Source organism: Pseudonaja textilis, chromosome 14 (genome assembly GCF_049901715.1).
Source record: "Pseudonaja textilis isolate UNSWEBS1 chromosome 14, rPseTex1.2, whole genome shotgun sequence".
NCBI classification, from domain to species: Eukaryota; Metazoa; Chordata; class Lepidosauria; order Squamata; family Elapidae; genus Pseudonaja; species Pseudonaja textilis.
Genome location: NC_142003.1, coordinates 13,352,961 through 13,378,634, shown reverse-complemented (window position 1 = coordinate 13,378,634; position 25,674 = coordinate 13,352,961). Strand labels below are relative to the sequence as shown.

Here is a 25,674-nt window from a genome sequence, read left to right as displayed (position 1 = left end):
GCCCCGTCATCTACGACTATTGGAAGTCAATGGGGAAGCTGGCAGAGAAGGCTGCAAGTCACTGGCTACACCTCTCTGACCCGTACCCTCTCCCCAGCCCCTCTCCACTTGCTCCAACCACTCACACCCCTCATTCCTTGACCCTCTGCCCAGCTGACTTGGCTGGGGGAAGTTGGTAAGAGGTTGTCTTAACTAATGAATGTGGGATTCAGTTAACGACGGCAACTGGGACTGCAGCGATTGCCGCTGCTAAGTGATGTGGTTTCACTTTCAACCATATTATTTAATAACGGAAATTCCATCTCAATTGCTGACTTAACTTGAAGGCAACCTATATTCCTCTGCTCCCTCTTTGAGGACTCCCCTTCTTAGTCCGCTGGTCAACTTCACTGCCTTTTCCTGATCCAGTTTATCTGAATCCTTTTAACAATGATACCAGCCAGACTTGGACACGATACCCGAGAAAGGATCTAATCAATACATCATGAAATGGAAGGATGAATTTCCACAACTAGCAAACCACAGATATGTTGACGTAGCCTAAAATTGCCTTTTCAGCAGCCATATAAATCTGCTCACCCAAATTCAGCTTGTAGTCAACTAATATTACACAGGTTTCCCCCCCCCCCACAAATACTATTTAAAAAAGGTATTTTTTTATCCTACACTTGTTCATTTTATTTCTTTTAGTTATAAAAAATATTTGCGTCTCCCTGTTAAATTTAGGTTTTCTTAGTCAAAGAAGAAGGTTCTTATCAAACCTTTTGAGACTTTTTAAATTTTGTTTTGATTGTCTAAGGCCTTAAGTTGCTTCAACCTTGCTTTATCTAAAATTTGGTAAGCATTCCCATCACCCGTCCAGGTCATTACCAGCAAAGCGCCCAGAACCCAACTTTACAGAACTCAATAGATCGCGTAATCTCTGAACGTGATTTTGGAACCAGCTCTACGCCGATTTCATTGTCGTGCCTGCCAGTCTACAGATAATGAGCTTGCTAATCAGAATACCGCAGGGTATGACAAATGCTTGGCAGAAACCAAGCTGGATGGCCTTTGCTAGCATTTCACAGCCTGCTAAGGCGGCTGCCTCTCTCAGACTGCCTTACGGAGAAGAAAAGGAGAACCCCTTTCCTCCCCCCCCCCAAATTGCCACCGCCTCATCCCTGTACCTGGCCACAAGCCCTCGAGTGGAGCCTCACCTGAGGGGAGAGTAATGGAGGAGGCACTTGAGCACGGGGGTTGGTCTGAGAGGAGTGAAGGGGAGGCTGTGCTGGAGATGGCTGCATCGTCCGGGCTTGTGCTGTGAGATTTCCAAAGGGACTCGGATTGCCGTTCTGCAGAGGGACAGGTGACAGGTGAGATGCTGCGCCGCCACCCGAGACAGGTAGGGGCATAAACCCCAATTCCCCTCCCAGACCTGCTCTACCTGTGATGCCTGTAGAGGTTCCCCCCCAAGTGCTACTCACAAATACATCCGGCGACTAGAGCCAGCCGGACAGTGCTTGCTTTCTTAAGCGAAAGGCTCTTTCTCAACAAGGGAGTTGGGAAGCCCAGGGCTTTGTTCGCGGGGACAACCGTCCCCTCCTCAGACTTCCACACGAAGCCCTACGCACTGGGGCATCATGACCAAGCCTGTCTACCGCACCTTTCCCGCAAGGCTGCCCAGCAGCCTCCCCTGCCCTCACCCGGGAATAACGGTGCCAACTGAGGTGAGGTAACCACCAGTCGAAGGGAGCTTCTTCAGAAAGACCAGAACCGTGATCTTCTGGATTCCCAACAATGCTGGTTGGTCTCTGCTCCTTTCAAACCATGGTTGTGGCAACTGCAAGCAATGGCCAAGCCCCAAACAGAGAGGCTTCTTTCTTTCTTTCTTTCTTTCTTTTCTTTCTTTCTTTCTTTCTTTCTTTTTCTTTCTTTCTCTTTCTCTTTTTCTTTCTTTCTTTCTTTCTTTCTTTCTTTCTTTCTTTCTTTCTTTCTTTCTTTCTTTCTTTCTTTCTCTTTCTTTCCCTTTCCCTTTCTTTCCCTTTCCCTTCCCTTCCCTTCCCTTCCCTTCCCTATCCTTTCCTTCCTTCAAACCTCCCTTCTGAAAAGGATAAATTTCACATCCTTTCCTCAAACTTTTCAAAGAGGCTGCCGAAATCAGAGTACAATCAGGTCCCAAATTGACATGAAAGCAGGCACCAAAGAGAAGCCCGGTTGGCTGGTGCCTGCCCAATCTGGGAGTAGCTTATAGCTTAGCCAGTGGAGGCCCAAAGGCTGAAGGAAGCGAGGGATGAAAAGTAAATGCCAGCGAGGGGAAGACAAATCCAAGACTGAGGAAGGGACGGAAGGCAAAGAGTGAAAGAAAGAAGGAATTCTCTAAGCAACATCGGAAATCTCGCCCAGAAAAGCGGGGGGAGCACAGGGGCGAAAGGCCACGGGCTGGTAGTTCCACGGATCGGGGGTCCTGTTTAAGGACCGCGGACCTCCCCCTAAACCTCGCTGGACATCCCGGGAAAAGGAGGCTGCCCGCCTTACCTGTCTAACAGAATTCAAGCTTTGCACGTTCAGCCCCGCTAGGGAGCCGAAGACGTGGTTAGGTAGTGCACTGTTGGAAGGGGGGAACTTCCCGTTCTGACTGGGCATGAACTGCATGTTGGGGGAATCGTCTGCTACCAGGCCGTCCTGGAGGAGCCCGAGCCGAGCAGCAGCGGGAGAGAAGAGGCCGGAACAGGTGCAGAAAACGGAAGAGAGGTTAGTGTCACCACAGGGCCGAGCCAAGGTGGTTCTCTGAATCAAGTAACAAAACAGACCCAAATTTCCCCTCCATGCCAGCCCTCCCTGAAAGGGACAGGAGGGAGCAGGGAAGCTGCTGACGATCCGCGCCCTAATCGGCTCTGGGGCGCATTTCGGGCCAGGCGAAGCAAGGCGCAAAGCTGCCCAGAGACTCTGATTTCCGCAGAAAAGTCTCATTGCTCTACTTCCAAGACCCCCCCCCTCCCCCCCGGATTTCTTCCAGCCGAAATTTGGAGCCACCAGAAAGTTTGGGGGCCTCCTTCTGTTGAACTGCAGTGTCGTGGCCCTGTCGGAATCGGATTTCGAGGGAGAGGTCAAGCAGCTGACAGGGACTGGGAGTGGGGCTCCGGTGGCTGTGGAGGAAACGGGGGAAGGGCCCAGTCCAGTTGGGCATTCACAGGAAGACCCTGGGCCACCCCCCTCTTCATCCTAGGGCACGCAGGGAGGAACGGAGAAGGGAGCAACATGGGTTACGGGGGAGAAAAAGGCCTTGATTCCCTTCATTAGTTGCAGCTGGGAAAACAGGATAAAGAGAGCATTTGCGCACAGCACTTTTCTGGAAGCAAAGCGTGAATTATCTTTGTTTGTCACGTCTTTATCTGGGTTGTGGCATCCTCCCCACTGTGTTTTGTTATCTTTTGAAATCTGCAATTCCTTCTCCTGCCCTGTCTCATTAATTGCTGTAGCGTGGTTTGTGTTGGTTTTTATTTATAATTTATATGTACTTTGGGGTCGGATGGAATTTCTTCCTTTTGAAAATTGTTTTTGGGAGTTTTTTTCTCCAGCCGAGGATAACTGGACATTGGGGTCCAAGTTGGAGGAATTAAAGGGACTTTATCTACTTTTGTGGACTTCGTTGCTTTTGTGCCACGCCCCTTTGGGTCATCATATGCAGCCTACTTGGAAGTCTGGCAGAACTTGCTGTTTTTTTTGGTTTGGGTTTTGGGTTGCAATACAGGTGGTCCTCGACTTACGACCACAACAGAGCCCAGAATTTAGGTTGCTAAGTGAGAAATTTGTCAAGTCGGCTTCGCCCCATTTGATGACTTTCCTTGCCACGTTTGTTTATGTGAACCACTGCAGTTGTTAAAATTAGTAACCCCGGTCGTTGAGTGAATCTGGCTTCCCCGTTGACTTTGCTTGTCGCAACAGGGGATCTCGTGACCCCAGGACGCTGCAGCCGTCATAAATGTTAAGTCGGCTGCCAAGCAACCAAATATAAATCACGTGACCAGAGGGATGCTGCAACGGTCACAAGTGTGAAAAAGTCGCTTTTTTTCAATGTGGTCGTAACTTTGAACGGCCATGAAGTGTGAACTGTTGTAAGTCAAGGACTGCCTGTACATTCGGTGCACAGCCCCAGGCTGCTCCTCCCGGAAAGCAGCGGATGAGCTCCTGGCCTTGAAAGAGGAGAGGCAAGGAGGAGGGAGGGAGGCGGACAACCCCCCTCTCCACCAGGATGGCTCCCTTCTCTTCAGCAGCCCACCCTGGGGGTCCCCCCCAGGGGTCCCCAACCCAAGGAAGGGTTGAGGGCCTGAGGTCACAAGCAGCCATGGTGTGTCCCTCCCCCCACCCCCTTTGAACTCTTCCTCCCCAAAAGCCTCACCTTATCGAAATAAGGACTTCTGTCCATGGAAGACTCTTTGGAAATCTGGGGACGGGAGCCAGGATTTTTTCCAATCGCCCGGCTGCCTTCGCCAACATTCAGATTATGCTTCTCCAGCTCCATCCGCTTGTCAGGCAAGATTCCTGGAGGAAGAGGAAGAGGAGGGAGGAGAAGAAGGAGGAGGAGGGAGGAGGAAGGAGGAGGAGGAGGAGGAGGAGGAGGAGGAGGAGGAGGAGGAAGAAGAAGAAGAAGAAGAAGAAGAGGAGGAGGAGGAGGAGGAGGAGGAGGAGGAGGAGGAGGAGGAGGAGGAGGAGGAGGAGGAGGAGGAAGAAGAGGAAGAAGAGGAAGAGGAAGAAGAAGAAGAAGAAGAAGAAGAAGAAGAAGAAGAAGAAGAAGAAGAAGAAGAAGAAGAAGAAGAAGAAGAAGAAGAAGAAGAAGAAGAAGAAGAAGAAGAAGAAGAAGAAGAAGAAGAAGAAGAAGAAGAAGAAGAAGAAGAAGAAGAAGAAGAAGAAGAAGAAGAAGAAGAAGAAGAAGAAGAAGAAGAAGAAGAAGAAGAAGAAGAAGAAGAAGAAGAAGAAGAAGAAGAAGAAGAAGAAGAAGAAGAAGAAGAAGAAGAAGAAGAAGAAGAAGAAGAAGAAGAAGAAGAAGAAGAAGAAGAAGAAGAAGAAGAAGAAGAAGAAGAAGAAGAAGAAGAAGAAGAAGAAGAAGAAGAAGAAGAAGAAGAAGGGCTTCAAAATACTCCCAGGTACCAAAACTACGCCCAAGGCTTTCTGGAACTCCACACAAGAGCAGGAAACGTATTTCTCATCAAGGGAGGGTGGGAAGCACTACAAGTTAAAAGGTGTTTTGCTCCTCCTCCCCCGACACCTTTAGACTCTGGGTGGTCGTGGTGACATTGTCACTAAGGTGCAGAGGTGGGCAGTGTTTAGATCTGAAGTGGGCAAGGCTGCCTTGCTGGAGCCATCCTCTCTCTGCTTCCTTTGAGTTCAGAAGTTAAGAGCAGTAAGACTTACATACCGCTTTATAATGCTTCACAGCCCCCTCTAAGCGGTTTACAGAGTCAGCCTCTTACCCCCCAACCATCTGGGTCCTCGTTTTACCCGCCTCGGAAGGACAGAAGGCGGAGTCAACCTTGATCCCGATGAGATTTGGACTGTCAAACTGCAGGCCGCCGGCAGTCAGCAGAACGACCCCGCAGGACTGCACTCTAACCACTGCGCCACTCTTCCTGAGCCCAGCAGCTCCTTGCAAGGAACTGCCGGTCCAGCCACAGCCCCCTCCCCAGTTGCGCTCTGGATCAGAATCCTGCACACTAGAGTTTAGCCTAAGGCAATCCACAGGCATTGGGGGCTTTTCATTTCCAGTCTAACCTTGATGCTGGTCTTACCTCCAGATAGCTCTGTCTTATTGCTCTGCATCATTTCTTCTGGCAAGTCCCTCTGAAGGAAAGAATGAAATTCGCTTGATCAAGACACGATCGGCATGCAGCTCCCCCCTCCCCGCATTTCTCGAGGGGGAGGTTTTGGTCTTCAAGCAAAGCAGCATGAGACCCAAAGGCCTACAGGGAGCTGATTGGGCAGCAGTGCATTCATTCCAGGGTTGTGCGTTCCTGCTGTACTTACAGGGAAGCCAAGATTGGCAAACTGCTTCACAAAGGGATTTATCCACATTTCGTCTTGCTTATTTCCACTTTTCATTGTTCCCTAAAAACAAAAGAAAAGCCCAGAATCAAAACAGCAGGTAATGCTAAAGCTACAGACATGGTTACAAGAATGTGTCTGTGCAAAAAAAACAGACTGCCGCTTAAGCTTCGAATGACTCTTTTAGCTCGGCCCAATGAAAGAGGGAAGGTGAGGGTTAAGTTACTATTGTGGTTAGCCGGCAGCAGGTGCGGATGGTTGAGGAGAGCGAGGACTCAGATGAGGGGCCAGGAGCATTAGGGAGTGGACTGCTGCCTTCGGAGATTGTGGGGGCTGGCAGCAGCAATGAGGAGGTTCCCGAGGAGCCTGTGCCAAGTGCGCGTGCACAAAGGATTTCTCGGAGGAAAGAGCAGCTGCAGCAGCACAGGCAACTCGGGAGTAAGGCTGCAAGATAATGGCCTCTCCTTCAAGAAGATAAAAGCCAGCCGTGAATCAGACGTTCCTTGCAGGAAGCAAAGATGTTTTGAAACTCGAGCCTCGTGGACATTGAAGTATCTTAGTTGGTATTTGAAGACTCTGGTGTTGTGAAATATTTCTTATCTGTTATTCTTGGCAACCTCGCAGTTTTGGCGGGGCTCGTGCTTATCAAAGTTAATTAGTTTGCGGCAGCCTTTTAACCAGAGATTTGTAAGAATCATTAAAAGGTTTCTGTTCCCTTTAGTTCGTGTTTGTGTTATTGGAAAAGGGTTTGGGTCAGAACAGTTACACATCCCAAAAAGAGGCCTTGGGGCTTTATTTGTCCTTCCCTTTTTCTTGTCTCGGGGAGTTGGGAGACCTAGAGGGACTCCAGGGCAGCCAGAGGGAGGCCAGAAAGACCAACTCATCCCCAGTAGCCAAAGGCTACCCCCACTCTCCTCATCCTGATCTGTCAAGGCAAAAGGCGATCGGTAGCTTAGCATCGTGGCTAAACGGGAAGGCAGATTTGGGTGCAAGAAGTGCCAGGTCATCAGCTGGCCCAGGGAATTCAATCAGAACCTTCCTCATAAGGAGACAACCAGCTGGCAGGAACAACAGACCAGCCAAAGTTCTTCAAAGCTGGCAAGACTTGTGGGTTTCCAAAATTCCTGAGCTAACATGACTGGAGGAGGAGGAATTCTTGGAGGTGAAGTCCGCAAGTCTTAAAGCGGTCAAGTTTGAAGACCCCCGGACTAGGGGCCACACTCTCTCACAATCCCTTATTACCCGTTTTCTTATCATAGTGCAAAATCATCTATTTCTACCGGACGAAGAAAGATCGAAGTCCATACTCTCCTCTCCCCCCAGTTTTTCGTGGCCATAAACACGACCTTCCTTCCTCCTGGCGTATTTACCTTAGAAGGCATCTTCTTTGAGCATGGGGGCCAGTGCAAAGGCGCACCGGCATCTTGCACCGAGTTGCTGTTCCACACGCCTATCTCCACATCCTCCTCTTCCTCCCAGCTGGCCGGATGGTTTCCCGTCAAAGGCATATCGCCCCCACACCAGCCATCGGGAACTTGCATAGACTTAGGTCCTGGGGGAGATAAAATCAGCCGGCTCTTAAGCTTACCCCCCTGCTCCGATTAGGCTGCTCTGTCCCACAAACCACCAGGAGAGGAAGAGCTCGCACCCAGTGCCAGCTCACAGGGCCTGTGGCTCGTATCATCACTATCTTCTTTTAACCCCATGATTCCTTGAGGGGTGGAAGTCTGGACAACTGAATGGAGCTAGAAGTGTTTTAATGGCCGGATGCCCTTCCTGTCTCCAACGCGGGTTTCGTTCAGCAGATATATTCCCATCATGCCCCAGGTGCCTCCACCTGGGATCGAACTCACAGCTTCCTGATTGTGAGGCGAGAGCGCTAGCTCTAGGCTACCGCAACACTCAGGGGATATTCTGCTTTACTGTCAGTCCGATAAATCCGCCCAGAGGCTCACAGGCCTCATTTCTCCCCACAAACCTCCATACCTGCTTTATTAGATGCCTGTTGACCGCCAGAAACTTTTCCCCAGCCAACCCTGGCATCGGTGGCGTCGTTGACCGGCTCTCCCCAACTCGGACCAGTGTCCACAGGTTTTCCCCAGGCTGATGTGCCATTATCTACTGTAGCAGGTGCAGCAGGAGGTTCTCCCCAACCTTTCAAAACAAATCCAACTTATTAGCATGGCCGGGCCTTAGAACACAGCTGAGTTATTTGAAAAAGAGAAAGAGAGAGAGAGAGAGAGAGAAGCAGTGCAAAGCAAATTAAAGTTTTAGCCCATTTTTTTTTACAATGAGATCAGGTCACTCCCATGTTGAAGAAATCCTTCCGATAGGAAAGGAAAATGCTGTATGTGATACTCTTATCTTCAGAAATAAAGGATTCTGGCAAACGCAGGCCAAGAGCCAACTCTCTTCCCTGCTTGCTCGGCCTTGAAGACCAACTAAAGATTGAACCTATCCATCTCCCTTTTGCAAAAATCCAAGAATTTTGTGGACAAAAAAAAAGAGGACCTCCTGTCAAGTGCCTCCTGTTTTGACTCTCCGGCCCAGAAGATTCCAAGTCTTTAATATCTCCGGAAGGAGTTGAGTCTGACTTGCAACATTATTTTGTGTTCTCAAGGGGGAAGCATACTTTAATACAAATAGCAAATCTGCTGGATATATTCTCCATAATGAAGGTGGGATACAAACGAATCCTCCAGCACCGACCCTAGGAGAACAGACCGAACGCTTCTGGGGTTTTCCTCCTGGGGTGCTACAGTGCCTGAAGTCAGGCGGGGCTTAGCGAGCCCATTGGCCCCAGCCCTCTGCCCAGGGGTTCAAATACCTGACCTGGCCCACTCTGGGATGGGGTCTTTGCCACTTGGGGGTGATATAAATGCCCCGGGAGCCTCTGGTTGCCCACCCTACATTACGGGGGTCTCAAACTACCCTGAGAGCAGCCCACCCTGTCACCCAACTCTCGGGCAACCTACAAGTTGCCTAGGAAAGGAGAGAGAAGGAGCAGCCGAAGACTTACCAGAGCTACCGCTGGCCCCGCTCTCCGTGCCGGCGGAGGAACCCGAGGGCAACCCCGGCTGATGCGCCTGCACGTCTGGTCGCCCCACCAGGTTCGGGGTGTTCTTGTTCCACATGTTCACGTTTTTGTAGTTGTATTTGCTCGGGTCGCCCCACGTAGAGGTTCCGTCGTCAATCTCAATCTTACGGCGAATGGACTCCGGGGAGGGCTCCTCCCACCCGGTGGGCTCTTCTTCTTTGACCGGGGCCGGCATGGGTCTCCCCAACCAACCCATACCCGATGGTTTGCTGGCGGCGGCGGCGGCAGCAGCCGTCGCTGACGGGCCCCCCCAGCACCCGGCCTCCTGCTGCTTGTTCCAGTCTGGGGACCCGGAGGGCTTGGAAGGCTCCCCCCAGCCCTGGGAGCGATTCGGCTTGGGGGTCTCCTCCCACCCGGAAGCGCTGCACGGCTTGGTGCCGCCGTTGCCGTTGCCCCCAGCCCAGCGCCCCGAGTTCGGCCGAGCCGGCTCTTTCCAGCAGGAGGTGGACCTGTCGCTGTCACTGCTGCCGGAGCTCGACTTCTTCAACTCTCCCCAGTGATTGTTCCTCATGTTCTCCCCCCAGCCGTCGCCGGCCGGAACAGCCCAGCTGGGGCTCGCTTTGGGCCCTTCTCCCCATCCCTGCTTGAGCTTCTCTGGGTCGTTCCAGGTCAGGGACGGAGCCCGGAGCTCCTGGCCCGTCACCCACGACTGGCTGCTCTTGGCCACGGCGGGAGCGGCGCCCTCTTCCCAGCCTCCTTGGCTGCTGGGGCCTCTGGAATCTCCCCACCTGCCCGCAGGCTTGGGCTCGCCCCAGCCGGTCGCGGGGGAAGGGCTGGGCCCGTGGAGGTGGGGCCTCTCCGGAGCCCCCCCTGGACTGCAGCCATGGGCCACGCAACCCCCCCCAGGCCTCTGTCCCATTGTCAGCTTTCTTTCCGCCCTTTGGGGCCACCTCTGTATCCCAGGCGGTGTTTTGTTTTATCGGGGTTTGCCCCCAGCCAGAATTGGAGAGGACACGGGGATCCAGGTCCGTCCGGTTCACTATGCTTTGAAGCAGTGCCTGCTGGTCTACTTTCCTCCTTTCGTGGCTTGTCCCTTCTGTGGAGGAGCGCTCCTCGGCGACCTCCAGATTGCCATCACCGGCTCCAGAGCTGGCCTTGGCCCACCCACCGTTCTGCTCTGGGGCCTGGGGCGCTGCGCAGCACTGGGGGTCCGGCTTCTCCCCCTCGGCAGATTTCCATTCACTGGTAAACGTCTTCCCATTGCCACTGTTGGCTTCAGTGGAGTGGCCTCCTGGGAGTTTGTTCCATTCCCCGTCGCCTAAGTTGGCATTCTGGACTGAGCCTCTGCGGCCTCCTCCGTGGCCCATTCCGCTTCTAGGCCCCCAGGTGCCATTCTGGCTACTGCCCACGCCTGCCACCTCGCACGCCCCTGTCCGCTGATCCTCACTTATTTCCCCGGCTGAGCTGCCGGTCCTACTCAGCCCGGGCTGCATTGGCGTTGCATTCACAGTGTCATTGTTAGCTTGGCTATTTGAGTCGGAACGGGTCTCTAGGGAGTAACCGGGGCCATAGGTACCCCACCGCGTACCAGGAGCCCCACCGTGTTTTGGGTCACCATTGCTCAGGTGCGAAATGGAAGTGCCGTTTGTGACTGGGGAGGGGGAGGGTTGAGGCCGATTGCTTTTGGCGCTCCTGCCCCAGGTCCCGGGCCCTGCATTACTAACCGGTTCAGTCGTCTGCATGGAACCAGCTGGGTTTGGTAAACTAGAGGTCATAAAGTTAGTAGAGTTCTTATTTGGTCCATTCACGTCGTGGTTTGGGTGCTGAGGCTGCCCACTTCGTGAAAGTTTCCTTGTACCGTGGAGTTGGGAATCACAGTTTTCCTGGAGGCTGCCCCAGGAGCTGGCAAGGCTAGAGTTCGTGCTCTGATTGTTCACCATCTGAACGGCACCTGTGCCGCAGCTGCCGCTTCCTCGCGACCCTTTCAGGGCAGGCCCGCTGCTCTCCAAGACTGGCCAGGCGCTACCGTGGCCATTGGAGGTCAAAGTGCTGGGATTCAATTCTTCACTGGATGAACTGGGGGCGCCCCAAGCATTCGCTCTGCTGTGGCTACTTTCAGGGAGACCGTTGGAAGCATCTGCTGAAAGGGGACAGGGGCTCATCAGGGCGCCCAGAGACGCGCCCCACGCCCCGCTAATGCTTCCGCCGCTCACATTATTGCTGTTGCTACTGCTGACCAGCTTGGCCTGATTGCCATGTCCGATGCCGTTTTGCAGGGGGCTGACGTCGCTGCTTGGGCCCCACGAGGCCATAATAATGTTCCTCTCTGACCCGGAACTGGAGGCAGAATCAGCATCCATACATTCTGAAGCCAGCTCCAAGTCACTGCCGGTGGTCGAGGGCCATACCTCCTTCTCTGAGCCGCCTACAACAGTTTTGTCCCAGTTTGTGCTGGAGTCACTACTGGAAAAGATCCTTTCCCAGTGAGCATTCTCATAATGGGATCCAAGTGTGCTGTGGTTCAGATCTGAGAAAAACAGAAAGCGTTACTAAAAACAAAGCACTTGTGCAAAAAAAAACAAACACAAAAAAAAAACCCTGCACCCGGGAAGGTTGAAAGAAAACCATTTTTCTGGATCAGCGTCCCAGAAGACGAAGAAGAAAGCCCCAACGTCTGTTCTATTCTGAACAAACCAAGCAAAGACAATTAACAAGAGCCAATGACCAGGACAACCTGGCTGCCTGGCTATTGAAACCCCTTGGAAACATGTCATCAGGGCCAAAGTGGACCGGGAGGTCCTGCAGTAGATCCACCCTATTTCCTCGCGAGAGGCAAGAGAATTACCAGAGCCTTTTACTGAACAACCAAGCTCTGTGTGTGCGCAACCTCACTGCCCAGCCACCCTCCTTGACGCTGACGTTCCCGGGCCCCGATGGAAGCTTCGCTCCCTCTCACCTGGCTGCTTCTGGCTGCTGCTCTGGCCTTGGCTGTCAGAGACCGGCTGCTCGCAGCTCCCGGTGCTCTCGCCCGCCTGGCTGTTCAGCAGTTTTGATGGCGCCCTCAGGTTGGCTGCAATCCCCGGCAGGGGCTGTCCTCGCTTCAAGAGTTGCTTCTGCTCCTGGTGCCGGAACCGTGGCGGCACTTCTCGAGGCGGGTAGCGTGGTGAAGACGGCTGCTGCGCTTGCGGATTGTTGCCCACAGCCCGTTTGGCATTATTGTTGCCACTAACACTGCCGGTGACTATAGAGGTGGGAGGAGGGGCTGAAGCAGGGAGTGGCTGGCTTGTACCAGGCTTTGGGGGTTCTAACACTGTCCCCCGCAAAGAGAAGAGGAGAGGAAGGGAGAATGTATTTAGTAAATTATTGTGAAGACGATCTCTTTAAAAAAACAAAAATACACGAAGCATTTAAGGTGAACGAGTCCATCAACTGAGCCTTACGGGCCACTCTGATTGCAAAGAATTCAGCATTTCCAAAACAAATTCCACTGTGATAGGAGACGATATTCTACTGTTGCCGCGCATGAAACCTCTTGACCAGCTAATTTGAAAATTGGTCTCTGTAATCTATTCAACATATTTATGAATGCCCCAATACCAAAACAAATATAATAGCATGACTCCCGGAAATACAAGTTAAGAAATGTTAAAAATTGCCAAGCTCACCCAACGCATCGACATGCACCTCATTCAGGGTACAAAGAAACATTACTCAGAAACTTCCCGCCAAAAAAAAGCAGTCCTTCATTGGGCTGGTGAAGCTTTGGCCAACAGCTCCAAGTTTTCTCTGCACTACCAGAGCAGACATTCCTGGCAAAAGGTGCACCAGGAATGTTCAGGTCCACTCGGAAGGCAGAAGGCTGCTACGGGCCCTGGCCTTGCTCATGGAAATTGCCTGGAGGTTCTTGGGGCAGAACCATCACTTTAGGAACGAACTGTGACCTCTCAGGAATGAACCAAATGAAGGAGGAACAGGAGCTTACAAGCGCTGTCTCCAAGCTGAAGATACATCCTGGTACCCCATCAAGGGTGAGCAGTCTTTAGAGCCATTCAGAAGACCAGGTGCAGTGCAATGGCACCAATTCCTGCTCTCCCTTTCGGTGGGGTGAGAAAGGGAATAGGCAGGAATCGGGCCCTACGCTAATATTTCACCTTTGAAGGGAACATGGAAAGGAAGGCAAGGCGCCCTTGAGGAAGTGGCGGAGCAGGTCAACTCTAGCTGCCCCCGACTCACTTCTCTGGGTTCAAATTGTAAATGCTCTTGGTTTTGAGGAGAGACAAGTGGAAAGAGGAGAGGAGACTGAAGGAAGAGGGCAGGAGAAATCAAAGGAGTCGCGTGTATGAAGACTGAAGAAAAATTATGTAGCCCTAAGAGCCATAGGGAGAAAATGGCTAATGCTTTTGAACGGCTGAGAATGCGCCATTTTTATCTCCGGCAGAATTCAGAGGCAAGAATGCCTGGAGAAAACAGAGTAGTCAATGAGTCAAATTGCACTGCAATTAGTTTAATGATTTATTTCCCAATCATATTTTACATGGATCAATCTCTTTAAATCTATTATCGCTTTAATCTATTTATCAGTGGTAAGCAAGCAGCATATTCAAATGCTACTATTCTGGAGCAAGGAGGGGTAGCTAAGGGCCAGCCGAGACAGAACAACACTGACAGTGAGGAACTGTTCTGCTGTTTACTGACAAGAGAAAATTAAAAAGCTATGCCTTAAGCTTTGCAGGTTTATTGAGTTAATCCTTTCCAAACACAGAAAGGGGTATTTAATCACTTGCACTATACTCTTCCAGCTAATGGTTTGCTTCTACTCAGAATAATTCCACAGGGAAGAGTAGAGCTGTGCAAGTCTGTAGTAGTAGGGGGGTAAAAAAAAGCAGGAATCTGATAGCATCTTTTTCAACTCGTGAAACTTGTGCCTTTAAAACCTGTGAATCAAAAAAAGGTCCACCAGATTCCTTCAGAGTAATTCTGCCAGGCCTGTGGCATCGAAGATCCCATGACCCTTTAATAATTGGCTGAAGTCACAACAACAGCCTGGAAAAGGGGGCTTGGTGGCCTGTAAAGCATTTCCGGCCAGAGCAAAACATCTACCCCCTGCAAGTCACACATGATGGGCATCTGAAAACTGGCTCACTTTTAGGCTGCAGTGTCCTGTGGTCTTGCAACTGTAACTTGCAACTTTTTTTTTGCTGGTTTCTGGCAAAAGGAACACTATTTGGGAGAGCGGATTCAGATTTTTGATGGCGAGATTTGCTTAACAACTATTGTAAAAAAACAACAATGAGTCTGGTCATGTGGTGCATCAACTTTATGTCTGCAATGACTTATAACCAAAATCCTGGTCCCAATTATGGTCTTAGGTAGAGGATTACATGTAAGGATCTTGACCATCAACTAGGGGCTCTGGAAATGGTGCTTCGCCTGTTTGTGCAGGGGTCTCCAACCGTGGCAACTTTAAGACTTGTGGACTTCAAGTCCCAGAATTCCTCAGCCAGCTCTGAGAGTTGAAGCCTTAAAGCTGCCAAGGTTGGAGACCCCCGTGTTGGGGAACAAATCCACATATATTAATGGCTATGTATTAATATGGAAAATGGGCTTGGCAAGTGGTAGGTGAGCTTGTGGAAGCTTCATTTGCACGTGTGTGGGACCAGTCTGTGCAGCCAGAAAGATTGGGGAGTGTTGCATTAATATATATTGCAACAGTTTGGTTGAGGTGCTGGTCTATAAAAACCAGGAGACTGTGAATTCTAGTCACCTCACAGGGTTATTGTTATTGTGGGGAAAATGGGAGGAAGGAGGATTATGTTTGGGGCCTGGAGTTGCAGATTGGTGGGGGAGGGGGCAGAGTGATAAACATTTTAAAAACCCCAATAGCAACACCAACACTTGATGCAGGAGGAACAGTATTACTTTAGCTTGGTCAGACTCTTTTTCTGAAACAGGAAACCAGAAGCTTGCAGACCAAGAGAGCCGCCGGGAAGTTCAGCTTTTTTTTTTCTCACAGAGAACAAAGGCGTGTTATCAGTGTGAGAATGTCCTCCCCAACACAATATCTGGGAATGGACACTATCAAGAAAGCCTACATCTTCTGCTTTTCAGTTTGCTTTGACTTTAGAAAGCCTCCATTTTTATCTGTTAAAATCTGGAAAAAGAGAAAAATGTTTCCCTTAATGGGATCTTCATCCCAGAAGCGGAATATCTGCAAGCATTCATAACGTTGCTGCCAACGTGAAACAATGGGCTAGCCGCCAAAACTTGGGAGAGCACTTCTTTCAGGGCAGATTAGGCTTCAGTGACAACTTCAAAGGATTATTAACCTGCTTACTCTCTTGACTGATTTCACTTGGATGCTTGAAGGATCAGATGTATTGGTCATAACGGAACCCTTTGCAGGTGTCCAATTTCAATACAAGCAGGAATTTTTTAGGAGCATCTAGTCCTAACTTTCAATACTGTATTTCCCCATGTATAAGCCACCCCTTTTTTCCAAAATTTTCAAGCCCAAAAAGTAGGGGGGTGGCATATACAAAGCAGGTACACTTTTTATACGTGAAAAAGGCATAAAATAATAAAGTAGGAATAAACTGGTTTTCCAGCAGTATGCTATACTTTTTTGTAAAAATTGTACGTGATGATACGATTACGAGTGCGAGTACGCGATAGAAATGCATACGCTAGGCATCGGCCTGAATGCTTCGTTCCTACTCTCGTTCCGATGTGTAGATTGCTAGCGTCGCCCGCACCGCTTTCGGCGTCATGACCGAAGTTGTAGATCTAGACGTCGAATTTTGTTTCTTTGTAAATTTTCTTTCTTCATAACTTGTTTCTCTAATAAAATATTTTTTTCAAAACTTCACAGTCCAAAAATTGGGGGGGTGGCTTATACAAAGGGGGTGCTTATACATGGGGAAATACGGTAATTTGAATAACTTCAGGAAAGACAGGATCTGGTCATCTGATGAAGAGCCATCCTACACAATCAGAAACTAAACCCCTTTATTGCATAAGATGAAATAATGTTGCCTATACAATTTGTCCTTTTATTGCCACTTTTAAAGCATGGTCCACGTGCTGCTCGAAGGAACGGCCCAACAAGCTCTCCACCTGCAAATGTTGCATGGCCAGACACCAAGCCCCCTCTCACCCCACCAAAGACACCTTCCGGCCTTCTTCTTCTGCAGAAGAGACAGTCTCAGTGGAGGAATGGCAAGCTCCACTCAGCACAGGGTGGGGTGGGGGCGCTTTTTGAAAAGAAAACCTGCCACAACGTTAAATACTCTGCTACAAGCAAAATTATGAGGATGAAAGGTTTTCCAGGTATTCAATATTAATCCAGAGGAAAACTGTTCCAATTTTAAGGAAAGCGTTTTCTTCAGCAAAGGGCACCTACTTATTTTCCAGAATGTATGCATTTTGGAAGCAGTTTTAATTCTTGCTCAGCTCTCACGTAAGGAAAATAAAAACGCCAAATTTTGCTGTTATTAAGGCTCACTTCCACTATCCACTAGAAATATACTGACATTTTTGAAATGAAGACTATTCAGAGAGTGGATGAACATGCTATGTTTCTCTAACTGAATGCCTTCGAAAGATCAGTCTCCTCAGTTCAACTAGCATCTATCAATGCTAAACAAATCAGTCACCACAGCGGCTTCTTTAATGGTAGGCAGAATGGTACAAGGCCCTGTTTCGTGCTGAAAACACCTCTCTTCCTACCGTTACAGAAATGCTACTGAGCTTGGAAGGCAGAATACTTCCAAACTGGCTGGAAGATGCTGGAAACCACAAGGTAAGGTAGGAATCAACCACTCCGAACTCAAAGATTGTTCCGGACTCAAAACACAATACTTCAAGTTCAAAGCACTTCAAATTTGAAACGTCCCCTCTTCAAGTTTTGCAATACAATGTGCTTCTTACACATCAAGCACATTTTGTAGGAAGCACAAGGAACAATTAATTTAACTAAACGAAGGAAAACAGATTAGCTGGGTTCAGTTCATACGATGAAGGACCAGATTTCTGCTCCATCACCCATAAAATATTTGAAAGCTCTTTAATGGAAACTAAGAGTCTCCGGGAAGGAACTCATAAGCTGCCACAAGTGACGTCACTCCCATGCACTGGAGGGAGGGAGGGAGGATGTTGGTTTGTTCAGTGTAAATGCTGCGTGAGGAAAGTCAGGAGGGCATCTTGCCCAACCCTCCCCAGCAGAAAAGCAGAATGGCCAAGGCGGCAAAAGATACTTAAACCTCTTCTAGCCTTGCAGAAGGGAACAAAACATAAAGACAACTGGAAGAATCCAAGACTCCCAGAGAATTCAATCCACCTGAGGATGACACTGGATTTCATAAGCAAACAAACAGGATTATCGCTGCCTGCTTCAACTGGCAGGACAGGAAACAATCAGGAATCTCACGAGAATTGATTATGTGAACGTTGCAACTGAAGCCCCGCCCCATCGCAAGCCGCTTGTTTATAACTTTTACAGCGTTTCTACCCCACTCTTAATGCTCTCTGGGCACCAGCAGTAAAAAAAAAACCCAGGAGTCTCCAAACTCGGCAACTTTAACATTTCAACTCTCAGAATTCCTCAGCCATCCAGTCAGAGAGCCAACAAGTCTTGAAGTTGCCAAGTTTGGAGACCCCTGGTATAAAATAACAGTACAATCTAAACAAAGCCACAAGTATAGCGGCATCCTCTAAAAGACCAAAGAATCCATTCCAGTGTAGAATGAATTATGGGACTGGAGGCTAAAACATATGATGAACGGTTGCAAGTACTTGGTATGGCTTGTCTAGTGAAGGGAAGGGCCAGGGGAGACATGATGGCAGTGCTCCAATATTTGAGGGGTTGCCCCAGAGAGGAGGAGGGGGTCCAGCTATTTTCCAAGGCACCCGAAGGCCAGACAAGGAATAATGGATGGAAACTGAACAAGGAGAGATTCAACCTGGAAATAAGGAGAAACTTTCTGATAGGGAGAACAATCAACCGATGGAACAGAAGTTGCCTTCAGAAGTCGTGGGAGCTTCATCCCTGGAGGCTTTCAAGAAGAGACTGAAGAGATCTGTCAGAAATGGTGTAGGGTCTCCTGCTTGGGTGTGCGGGTTGGACTAGATGACCTACAAGGTCCCTTTCCAATACTGTTAATCTGAATTATAAAAAACCCTTCCCATGAGAAAATGCTTCTCCTTTGAATTAAAAAATAAAAGACTCTAATAGTTGGACACTAGAGGGAACTAAAGATTAAGAAGAACATCCAAACTTGACTTACTAACACAGGAAACATTTTAACATCGGATGTCTTCAAGGATATTTGGGAACGATGGACAGAAGTCAATATCTGCCTCTATAGACAGACTGTATTTACAAGGTATTATAGAACAGGAACAAGTATTACCTGATATGATTGAAATTGATTTGAAAGTGGATTTAAAAATGACAGGCTACAAGAATGGAATGGAAAAAGATGCTATACTGGACATACACAAGAAACAGCTGCTGACATCTTAATAATTAAAAGGAATGTACTAATGAACTAAGAAAGTGACCTGGATAATTATCACAGATTAGATTTTCAAAAGAGGCTTGCTAACATTTTGAAGAATCTTGTGAGAATGAACAAAGAAAAATAAAATAATAAGACACCAAATTCTAAGACATTATTTGAAGCTATTAAAGATCAAGATTGGTTAGAATAAAAAGAAATTTTTATTTGATTTGATTTACTTGATTAAAATAGAACTGTTAACTCTCAATGGATTCTGCTGGCATCAGGACTGATGATAATTTTATACATTTGTTAAGAGATGGGATATGGGAAAAGGAGATCATTTCTTGTATTTTAAAAGAAGATCAAGGAATTTCCCCAGGTTAATTTGTTGCCTTTTGTTCTCATTTTGTGGGACTCAATAAGTAAGACTGAGTATGACAAGTGATGGGAAGAGCAAACTGCTTGCAGGTGCTTTTCAGACCACAAAGGTGAACACCTGGAAGTATCTGATCATACCTCCGTCAGGTCTCTTATAAAATCTTCAGTCAAACAACCCACCCCCCACCCCCGAGGATAAATACCAAAGTGGTGGGGAAATAACTCTAAGTATTTCAACTAACTTACCTTTGTTTTTTTGTTCAGTGGCCTGTGAAGTTAAAAAGAAAGAAAATTTGGTTACTGATTTCCTGATTCTCCTTTGATCACTACTAGGCCTACTACCAATTTAGGGGCATTATTGGCTTTCTTAAGGCATGTCTAACCAGAAAACATTGTTTCTATTATTTCTTCTACCCCCAACAAACTGTTTTCTAAAGTGGCACCCTATAAAGGTTTATATTTTATGCTTAGTTAATTATCATGCTTGTTACACATTATGGGAGCTGCAAACCAACATGGTTAGAGGATTGTTGGACAATCGCAATGTGCATCTGTTAGATCTTCTTTCTCTCCTTACAAAAAAATCCTCAACCCCACTTAACTCCCAATTAAGGCATCTGATAAAATATTCCAGCTGCTATGAAAACAAGACTGAAATACGAGACCACGCTAGACCCGGCCAAGGAGAGCATGCGGGTCCACAACGGCCGCCCCAGGCCTCTTGGAAGCCCCGTCGGGCTGGGAAGACGAGAAGTCTCTCCCACGGCTTGGTCAACAGCTCGTGATCAAATGGGGCATCTAAGCCTGGTGAGCAGGGGAGGCTCGAGAAACCTCATGGATTAATATTACTGTGATTAGATTTATATCCTGCTTTGTCTCCAGAAACTTGGTTCTGCTTACAGAGAGGCCTGCTTGCATTGTATTCCTATAACAGCCTTGTAAGGTCAGATGGGCTGAGAAAGGGACTGGATGAGCACCAGTGGTTGAAGGTAACCTTGAATCAGTTCTACTCTAAAACTTAATTGGTTCCCCATCCCTGTTCTCATCAAATATCTGAAGGGCTGTCACAAAGAGCAGTGGGTGAACTTGCTTCTCTACTGTCCTAGAAGGTAGGGTAGGGTAGGATAGAGTAGAATAGGGTAGAGTAGAATAGGGTAGAATAAGATAAGGTAGGGTAGGGTAAGGTAGAGTAGAACAGAACAGAACAGAACACTTTATGGGCCAAGTGTGATTGGACACAAGGAATTTGTGGTGCATAAGCTCTGAGTGTACATACAAGCAATAAGTGATAAATCATCGCATCATAAAAATACATTCATATAAATCATAAGATACAACCCTGCTACTACAATAAAAGTAGGAACAATGACAAGCACCTCAGGATTGTAACAAGCTGGAGGTGACTGACATGTAGTGATGAGTTGTTGTTTTTTTCAGTGCGAAATAGGCTAGACCATGGAAGGGAGAGTTACCCAAAATGGGTGGAGGTTATCTGAATTCCCTTCAGCCACAAATGTATTCATTTAAATGACAAGGCCGCCCTGTTCCTTGAGGACTCTGGGCTTTTTGTGCCAGTTGATTGTGCCTTTTTCTGCAAGGCTAATGGTCACTAGTTTAAATGATGACCATTGTCAGGATCCAAGCGGGGGAATGGGCAGGGGTGGGATTATACTGAACCGCTAGCTCCGAAGAGCAGCTGAGACCGAACTGGTTTGCTGCAATGATATTCTGTTTGGCCCGCCTGCCCACCCGAGCTCTGGGCTGTGCTTTATTCCGCTTTTTCCAACTCAGCTGCTTTGCGCAGCACAGCTGAGTGCCGCTTGTCAGCTGGAGGAGGTGAATGCTTGCAGAAGCCAGTGATATATAGTGTGCAGGCGTGCAAAGCGTACACTCACCAAACCGGTTGTAATGCCGATAGGATCCTAGCCCTGGGAATGGGTCCATCTTGGTGGTCTTGATACCACCAACCGGAACATCCTCCTGCTTTGCTTTATGAGCTGGGAATTGGCGTCACCATCCTGCAGTGGTTCCACTGCTCCCACAGCTGGTGATCGTGGGAGATCAGCACTTGATTCCCTGAAACCCCTTGGGGTGGAATGCTTCCCGCCAGTTCATTTTAACATCTACACACAACTGCTGAGAGAAATCATTCAAGGGTCTGGAATGAAGGGTCATCATTTTGCAGATATACCCAGTTATACATCGCCAAGCCTACTAAGGCAGAGATACCCCAGAAGAGATTGGAGCCTGGAAGCATCTGGAGGCAGTGAACTAAACCTTGGCTGGAGTCACCAGTAGCCAAGAGACATCCGGCTCTTGATGGGGCCGAACTCTCCCTGAAGGATTCACAGCCCAGGGATCCTCCTGAACCACTGGCTGCTGGTGAAAACACAGATGAAAACTACCGGTGGAAGGGGTCTCTGCCCACATCCTCGTTACCATTCAGCTGGACGGCTACTTTAACCCACCCCACGTCTATACAGCTGGTACAAAATGTGTCAATATATGCCTGGTAAAACAGCCCCACCAGGCCAGAATAACACCTACTCTGAAGTCACTGCAATAATTGCCAGTTGGTTTCCAAGCTAACTTCCAAGTCCTGGTAAATTCCTTTAAAACCTTGTAGAGCATGGTGGCCATTATAGTGAAGTCTTGCTAGGTTCAAATCTTCCAATCTTCCTATCTGATAGAATAATGAAGAGAGGCCTGTGCAGGACCACTTCCCTTCGAAGTTCATGGGTCTTGGATCAGGTCTTCCCAGGGATGACAAGCTACTTGGTGGAATATTCTCTCTCCTCCTTGGGTGCAGATGGCATTCCATGAGCACATCAAAGAACTCTGGCTCAGACTACAGTTTGTTTTGTTTTGCATAGGGATTGATTTAAAAATATATATTTTAATATTAATAATATTTTTATGTATATTTTTTTTTATTTTGTTTGATTTGATCTTATATCCTGACCAAAGTCCGGCTGGAATGGGGCAGTCTATAAATATTGTGAAATAAGCAAACAATACCCAATGTTTTCTTTTAGAAAGTGACTCAGCACATTACAATGGACTTTCAAGTAAAAGCTCTCAACAGTTATTTTTACCATAACACAAGGCAATATTTGTTCTTCAACGTGCCTCAAAATGTAGCTTGAAATTCAAGTCCACCGAAAACTTGGGGTAGTAAACCAAACAGAGTCAGGCTTGAACTTGTGTTTTAAACTAAGCGAGCTGCCCTTTCCGAGGTCAGCTTGTTCGTCTGCCAGGGCGCTTTCCTGTTCCAGCCAAAGAGCTGATGGGGTCATGCCTGGCCTTCCTCGATGGGACTGCTTAGGGTTGGCCCAATCACTAGCAACCACAGCAAGTGAAAAGGGAGGTTAGGACAGGTGCGGTGACTGCTCCCTTCCCAGGCCTAAGGAGTCAACAGGAGGTAAGGGAGCGGTCTGGGATGGGGGCGTGGGACCCGGTGGGATGGGAAGCTGACCCTTGCAAGGCCTGTGGGGATCCAGCGAGGTAGGATGGGAGCAGTGGTGGGATTCAACATTTTTTTTACTACCGGTTCTGTGGATGTGGCTTGGTGGGTGTGGCCATGTGACTGGGTGGGCGTGGCTTCTTTTTTTTGCAGCCATCCCCCCCACCCATTTTGGGGGCCTTCTGGGCCTCAGAAGAGCCTCTAAGGGGGGGGGGCATTTTTGCTCCCCTAAAGTCATCTGAGGCTCAGGAAGGCAAAAAATAGAGGGAGGGGCCTGAGCCATTTTTTGCCTTCCGGGGCCTCAGCAAGGGGAATCCCGGCACGGCTGATCCTATGAACAGCTGATTGTCGGGAGGGGGGAAAAAAAAGAAATATCTTAGGCGAATGCCGGGCGGGCGGGCAGGCAGGGTGAGCGAGCATCAGGAGGGAGGGCGACCGTGTCAGGGGCGTCGCCAGCCAGAACTTACTACCATTTTGGCAACCCCGGCCAAATCCTTGCTATCGATTCGCCCGATCCGGTGCAACCCAGCTGAATACCACCACTGGATGGGAGGACTGGAGGGAGGGTGGGTGTGCTTAGTGTCTCTGTGGACAGTTGTCAAGGCAAATAATTGTGGGGACGTTGCAGTGACTAACTTTGAAACTAAATACCTTTTGGAGGGTCTGTTATAACTTTGAACCGTCTCTAAGCAACCCAGTCATAAGTCAAGGACTACTTACAGTTTGATTCTAATAAATAAACTTCATGACGCTTTTAGTAACCTTATACTAAATTTTTTTTTAAAAAAAAAAATCTTCTAATGTCAATACAAAAGAGTCCCACTCGGACCTTTCTATTATAGTCTTTCAACTAGCTTCTGGCTTGCTGGAACCGCACCTCCAATTCTTTTTTAAAAAATGTTCTGCCGAAAGAAACAATGGGAACTTAAGTCCCTTTGTTGTTTCTATAGGTAGTTCACGCTGGGTGCCATTTGTCAACTCACAGAAAAAAAGGTTAAGCAAATGATTAAAAAGAATATTACATCAGCAAGTAATAAGGGCCAGACACATTTTTTTCAAGCCTTCCTGTGCCTGACACAGAAGTAGGCAAACAGCAATGGATTAACCTCCAAAAACATACCTGAAGCATAAAAACAGCAAAAATGTTGACTTTATCTTCATGAAGCAGTGTATACTTTTGATTTTGGTTTATTTCTACCTGGTAACCAGGAAGCTAATACTATAAATGCTGTATCTAATGCATTTTCACAAAATAAGTTTTGTATTCTACAATACTTTTGATAAAGGAAGCCCACATAAGGCACATACCACAAAAAATATGACAATGGGTATCTGGATATTTTTCAGATTAGTAGGAGGCAAAAAGAGAGCAGGGAGGGTATAACTGTGGTTTCTCTCCGCAAAGCTCTTGACTGGATAATTTAAATTACCACCTTGATGAACATATTCCACTTTTTTGTCTCATCTGATTTTTATAATATTGTTTTCAAAACGTATCCAACATATTAGAGACTATTCCCACTCAATCATCTGAGCTCTAGCTGCAAGAAAAAGACCTGTGCCAAAAGTCTTAATTGCCATGGGATTTTTTAAAAAACACTGTAATTATGGGGTTTTTAAAAAATACACTTTATACTACTACTGTATTTGAGGCAATTAAAGAATTTTTAGTGTTGATCCCCATGAGTGACAGTTACCATGGCTAACAATTTTACTGGATTCACTTATTGTTCAAAATGCTACCTTGTTGAATCCATGTGCCATGACTGATGGCTGATGTTTATTGCCAAAAATCAAACAGGCAGAAAGGGCAATGCTACAACATGCCAGAGGATATAAATCCCTCCTCATTTACTTTTCCAACGACTAGGAATAAGAAGGAAAGTGCCTTCATTACTGTCATGCCCTGTCTTTATTGTCTTTATAAACTATCTTTATTCTCCGGGAAATTCTAATCCCCCTTTATTACCCGTATCGACTCACGTGAAATCTTATTCTGTATCATTCTAGGTTATGAATTCTACTGGTTAACAGAAAACTGTGTAGATAAGAAATGTATTGCTATTATTTATGTGATGTACGCTGTAGCATTACTGTTAGAACATGTGTGTGTGTGTGTGTGTGTGTGTGTAATTTTATTTATTATTTATTAAATTTTTATGCCGCCCATCCTTCCCACAAGGCGACTCTGGCGTCACCTGATATTTCTATCACATGCCAGACCGGTTATAGAGCACTCACTTTTTTCCCCTAAATTAATACGCCCCAAGCAAGTATCTTAAGTAGTGTGCACACATCTGGAACATCATCCAGGTAACCCCAGGGCACAACTTCACTTTACGAAACACCTTACTCTCCCACTCACCTTCTTCTGAGCAGCTTCTTTCTTTCTCTTGTCGTCTTTCCTCTTTCTCTTTTCTTCCATCAACTGTTCTTCCTCCTCTTGCACCAATTCCCTGGAGGATAAGGCTGAAGTTAGGAATGCATTCTGGAAAAATATCCCAACTACTGCAGGTAGCCCTCACAACTGCTGCTCATTTAGTGACCACTGGAAGTTAAAAATGGCACTGAAAAAAAGGTAACTTATGACCTGTCCTTGCACTTACGGCCACTGTGGCATCTGGTCATGTGAATAAAATTTGGGGACTTGCAATTAATATGACTTTATGATGGTTGCTGTGACCGCAGTTTATGACCTCCCCAGCTGGGTCCTGACAAGCAAAGTCAATGGGGAAAGCTGGATTCATTAAATGACCACTTAACAACTGCAGTGATTCAATTAACAACTATGGTAAAAAGATATTAAAATTGGGTGTGACTCACTTAACCACTGCCTTGCTTATCAATACAAATTCTGGTCCTAACTGTGGTCATAAGATGAGGACTACCTACAATATGTTCCTATTAAACCTGAACTTTACAAAAATGAAAGGCGACACGTTAGTTTACTTGTTGCGCTTTCTTCCAATTTGTTGCACTACATTTAAAACAGGCATGATTAACTATCCAAGTTCAGGGAAGGCACAGCACTGAGCAGAATTTGAGGGTGAAGATTTATGAACGAGGAAAGGACCAAATGGCCTGGAGTCTCCTGCTTCAGCAGAGGGTTGGACTAGAAGACCTCCAACGCAGGGAGAGATTTGGGGGGCGGGGGGGGGGCAAAGGGAAGCATCAACAGGCTCACACGGAAAGGGTCCAACAAGAAGATGGTTTTTATCAAAGTAAGCCCTCCATGAAACCAGTGGGTAATTAAAACCCAATTTAATTTGTCATTA

At 47.7% G+C, this 25,674-nt stretch overlaps 1 protein-coding gene across 1 annotated transcript in view; it reads right to left on the bottom strand.

Annotated features, from left to right (window-relative positions):
- Window positions 1–25,674, bottom strand: part of TNRC6A (trinucleotide repeat containing adaptor 6A) — a 48,960-nt gene that overhangs the window by 11,040 nt on the left and 12,246 nt on the right. Inside the window, 12 exon segments of the mRNA XM_026704061.2 lie at window positions 1,200–1,334; window positions 2,518–2,664; window positions 4,382–4,524; window positions 5,769–5,820; window positions 6,004–6,084; window positions 7,392–7,573; window positions 8,008–8,175; window positions 9,041–9,959; window positions 9,961–11,585; window positions 12,015–12,368; window positions 19,183–19,204; window positions 24,765–24,855. Of these exon segments, the coding sequence (XP_026559846.2) occupies window positions 1,200–1,334; window positions 2,518–2,664; window positions 4,382–4,524; window positions 5,769–5,820; window positions 6,004–6,084; window positions 7,392–7,573; window positions 8,008–8,175; window positions 9,041–9,959; window positions 9,961–11,585; window positions 12,015–12,368; window positions 19,183–19,204; window positions 24,765–24,855 (3,919 nt within the window).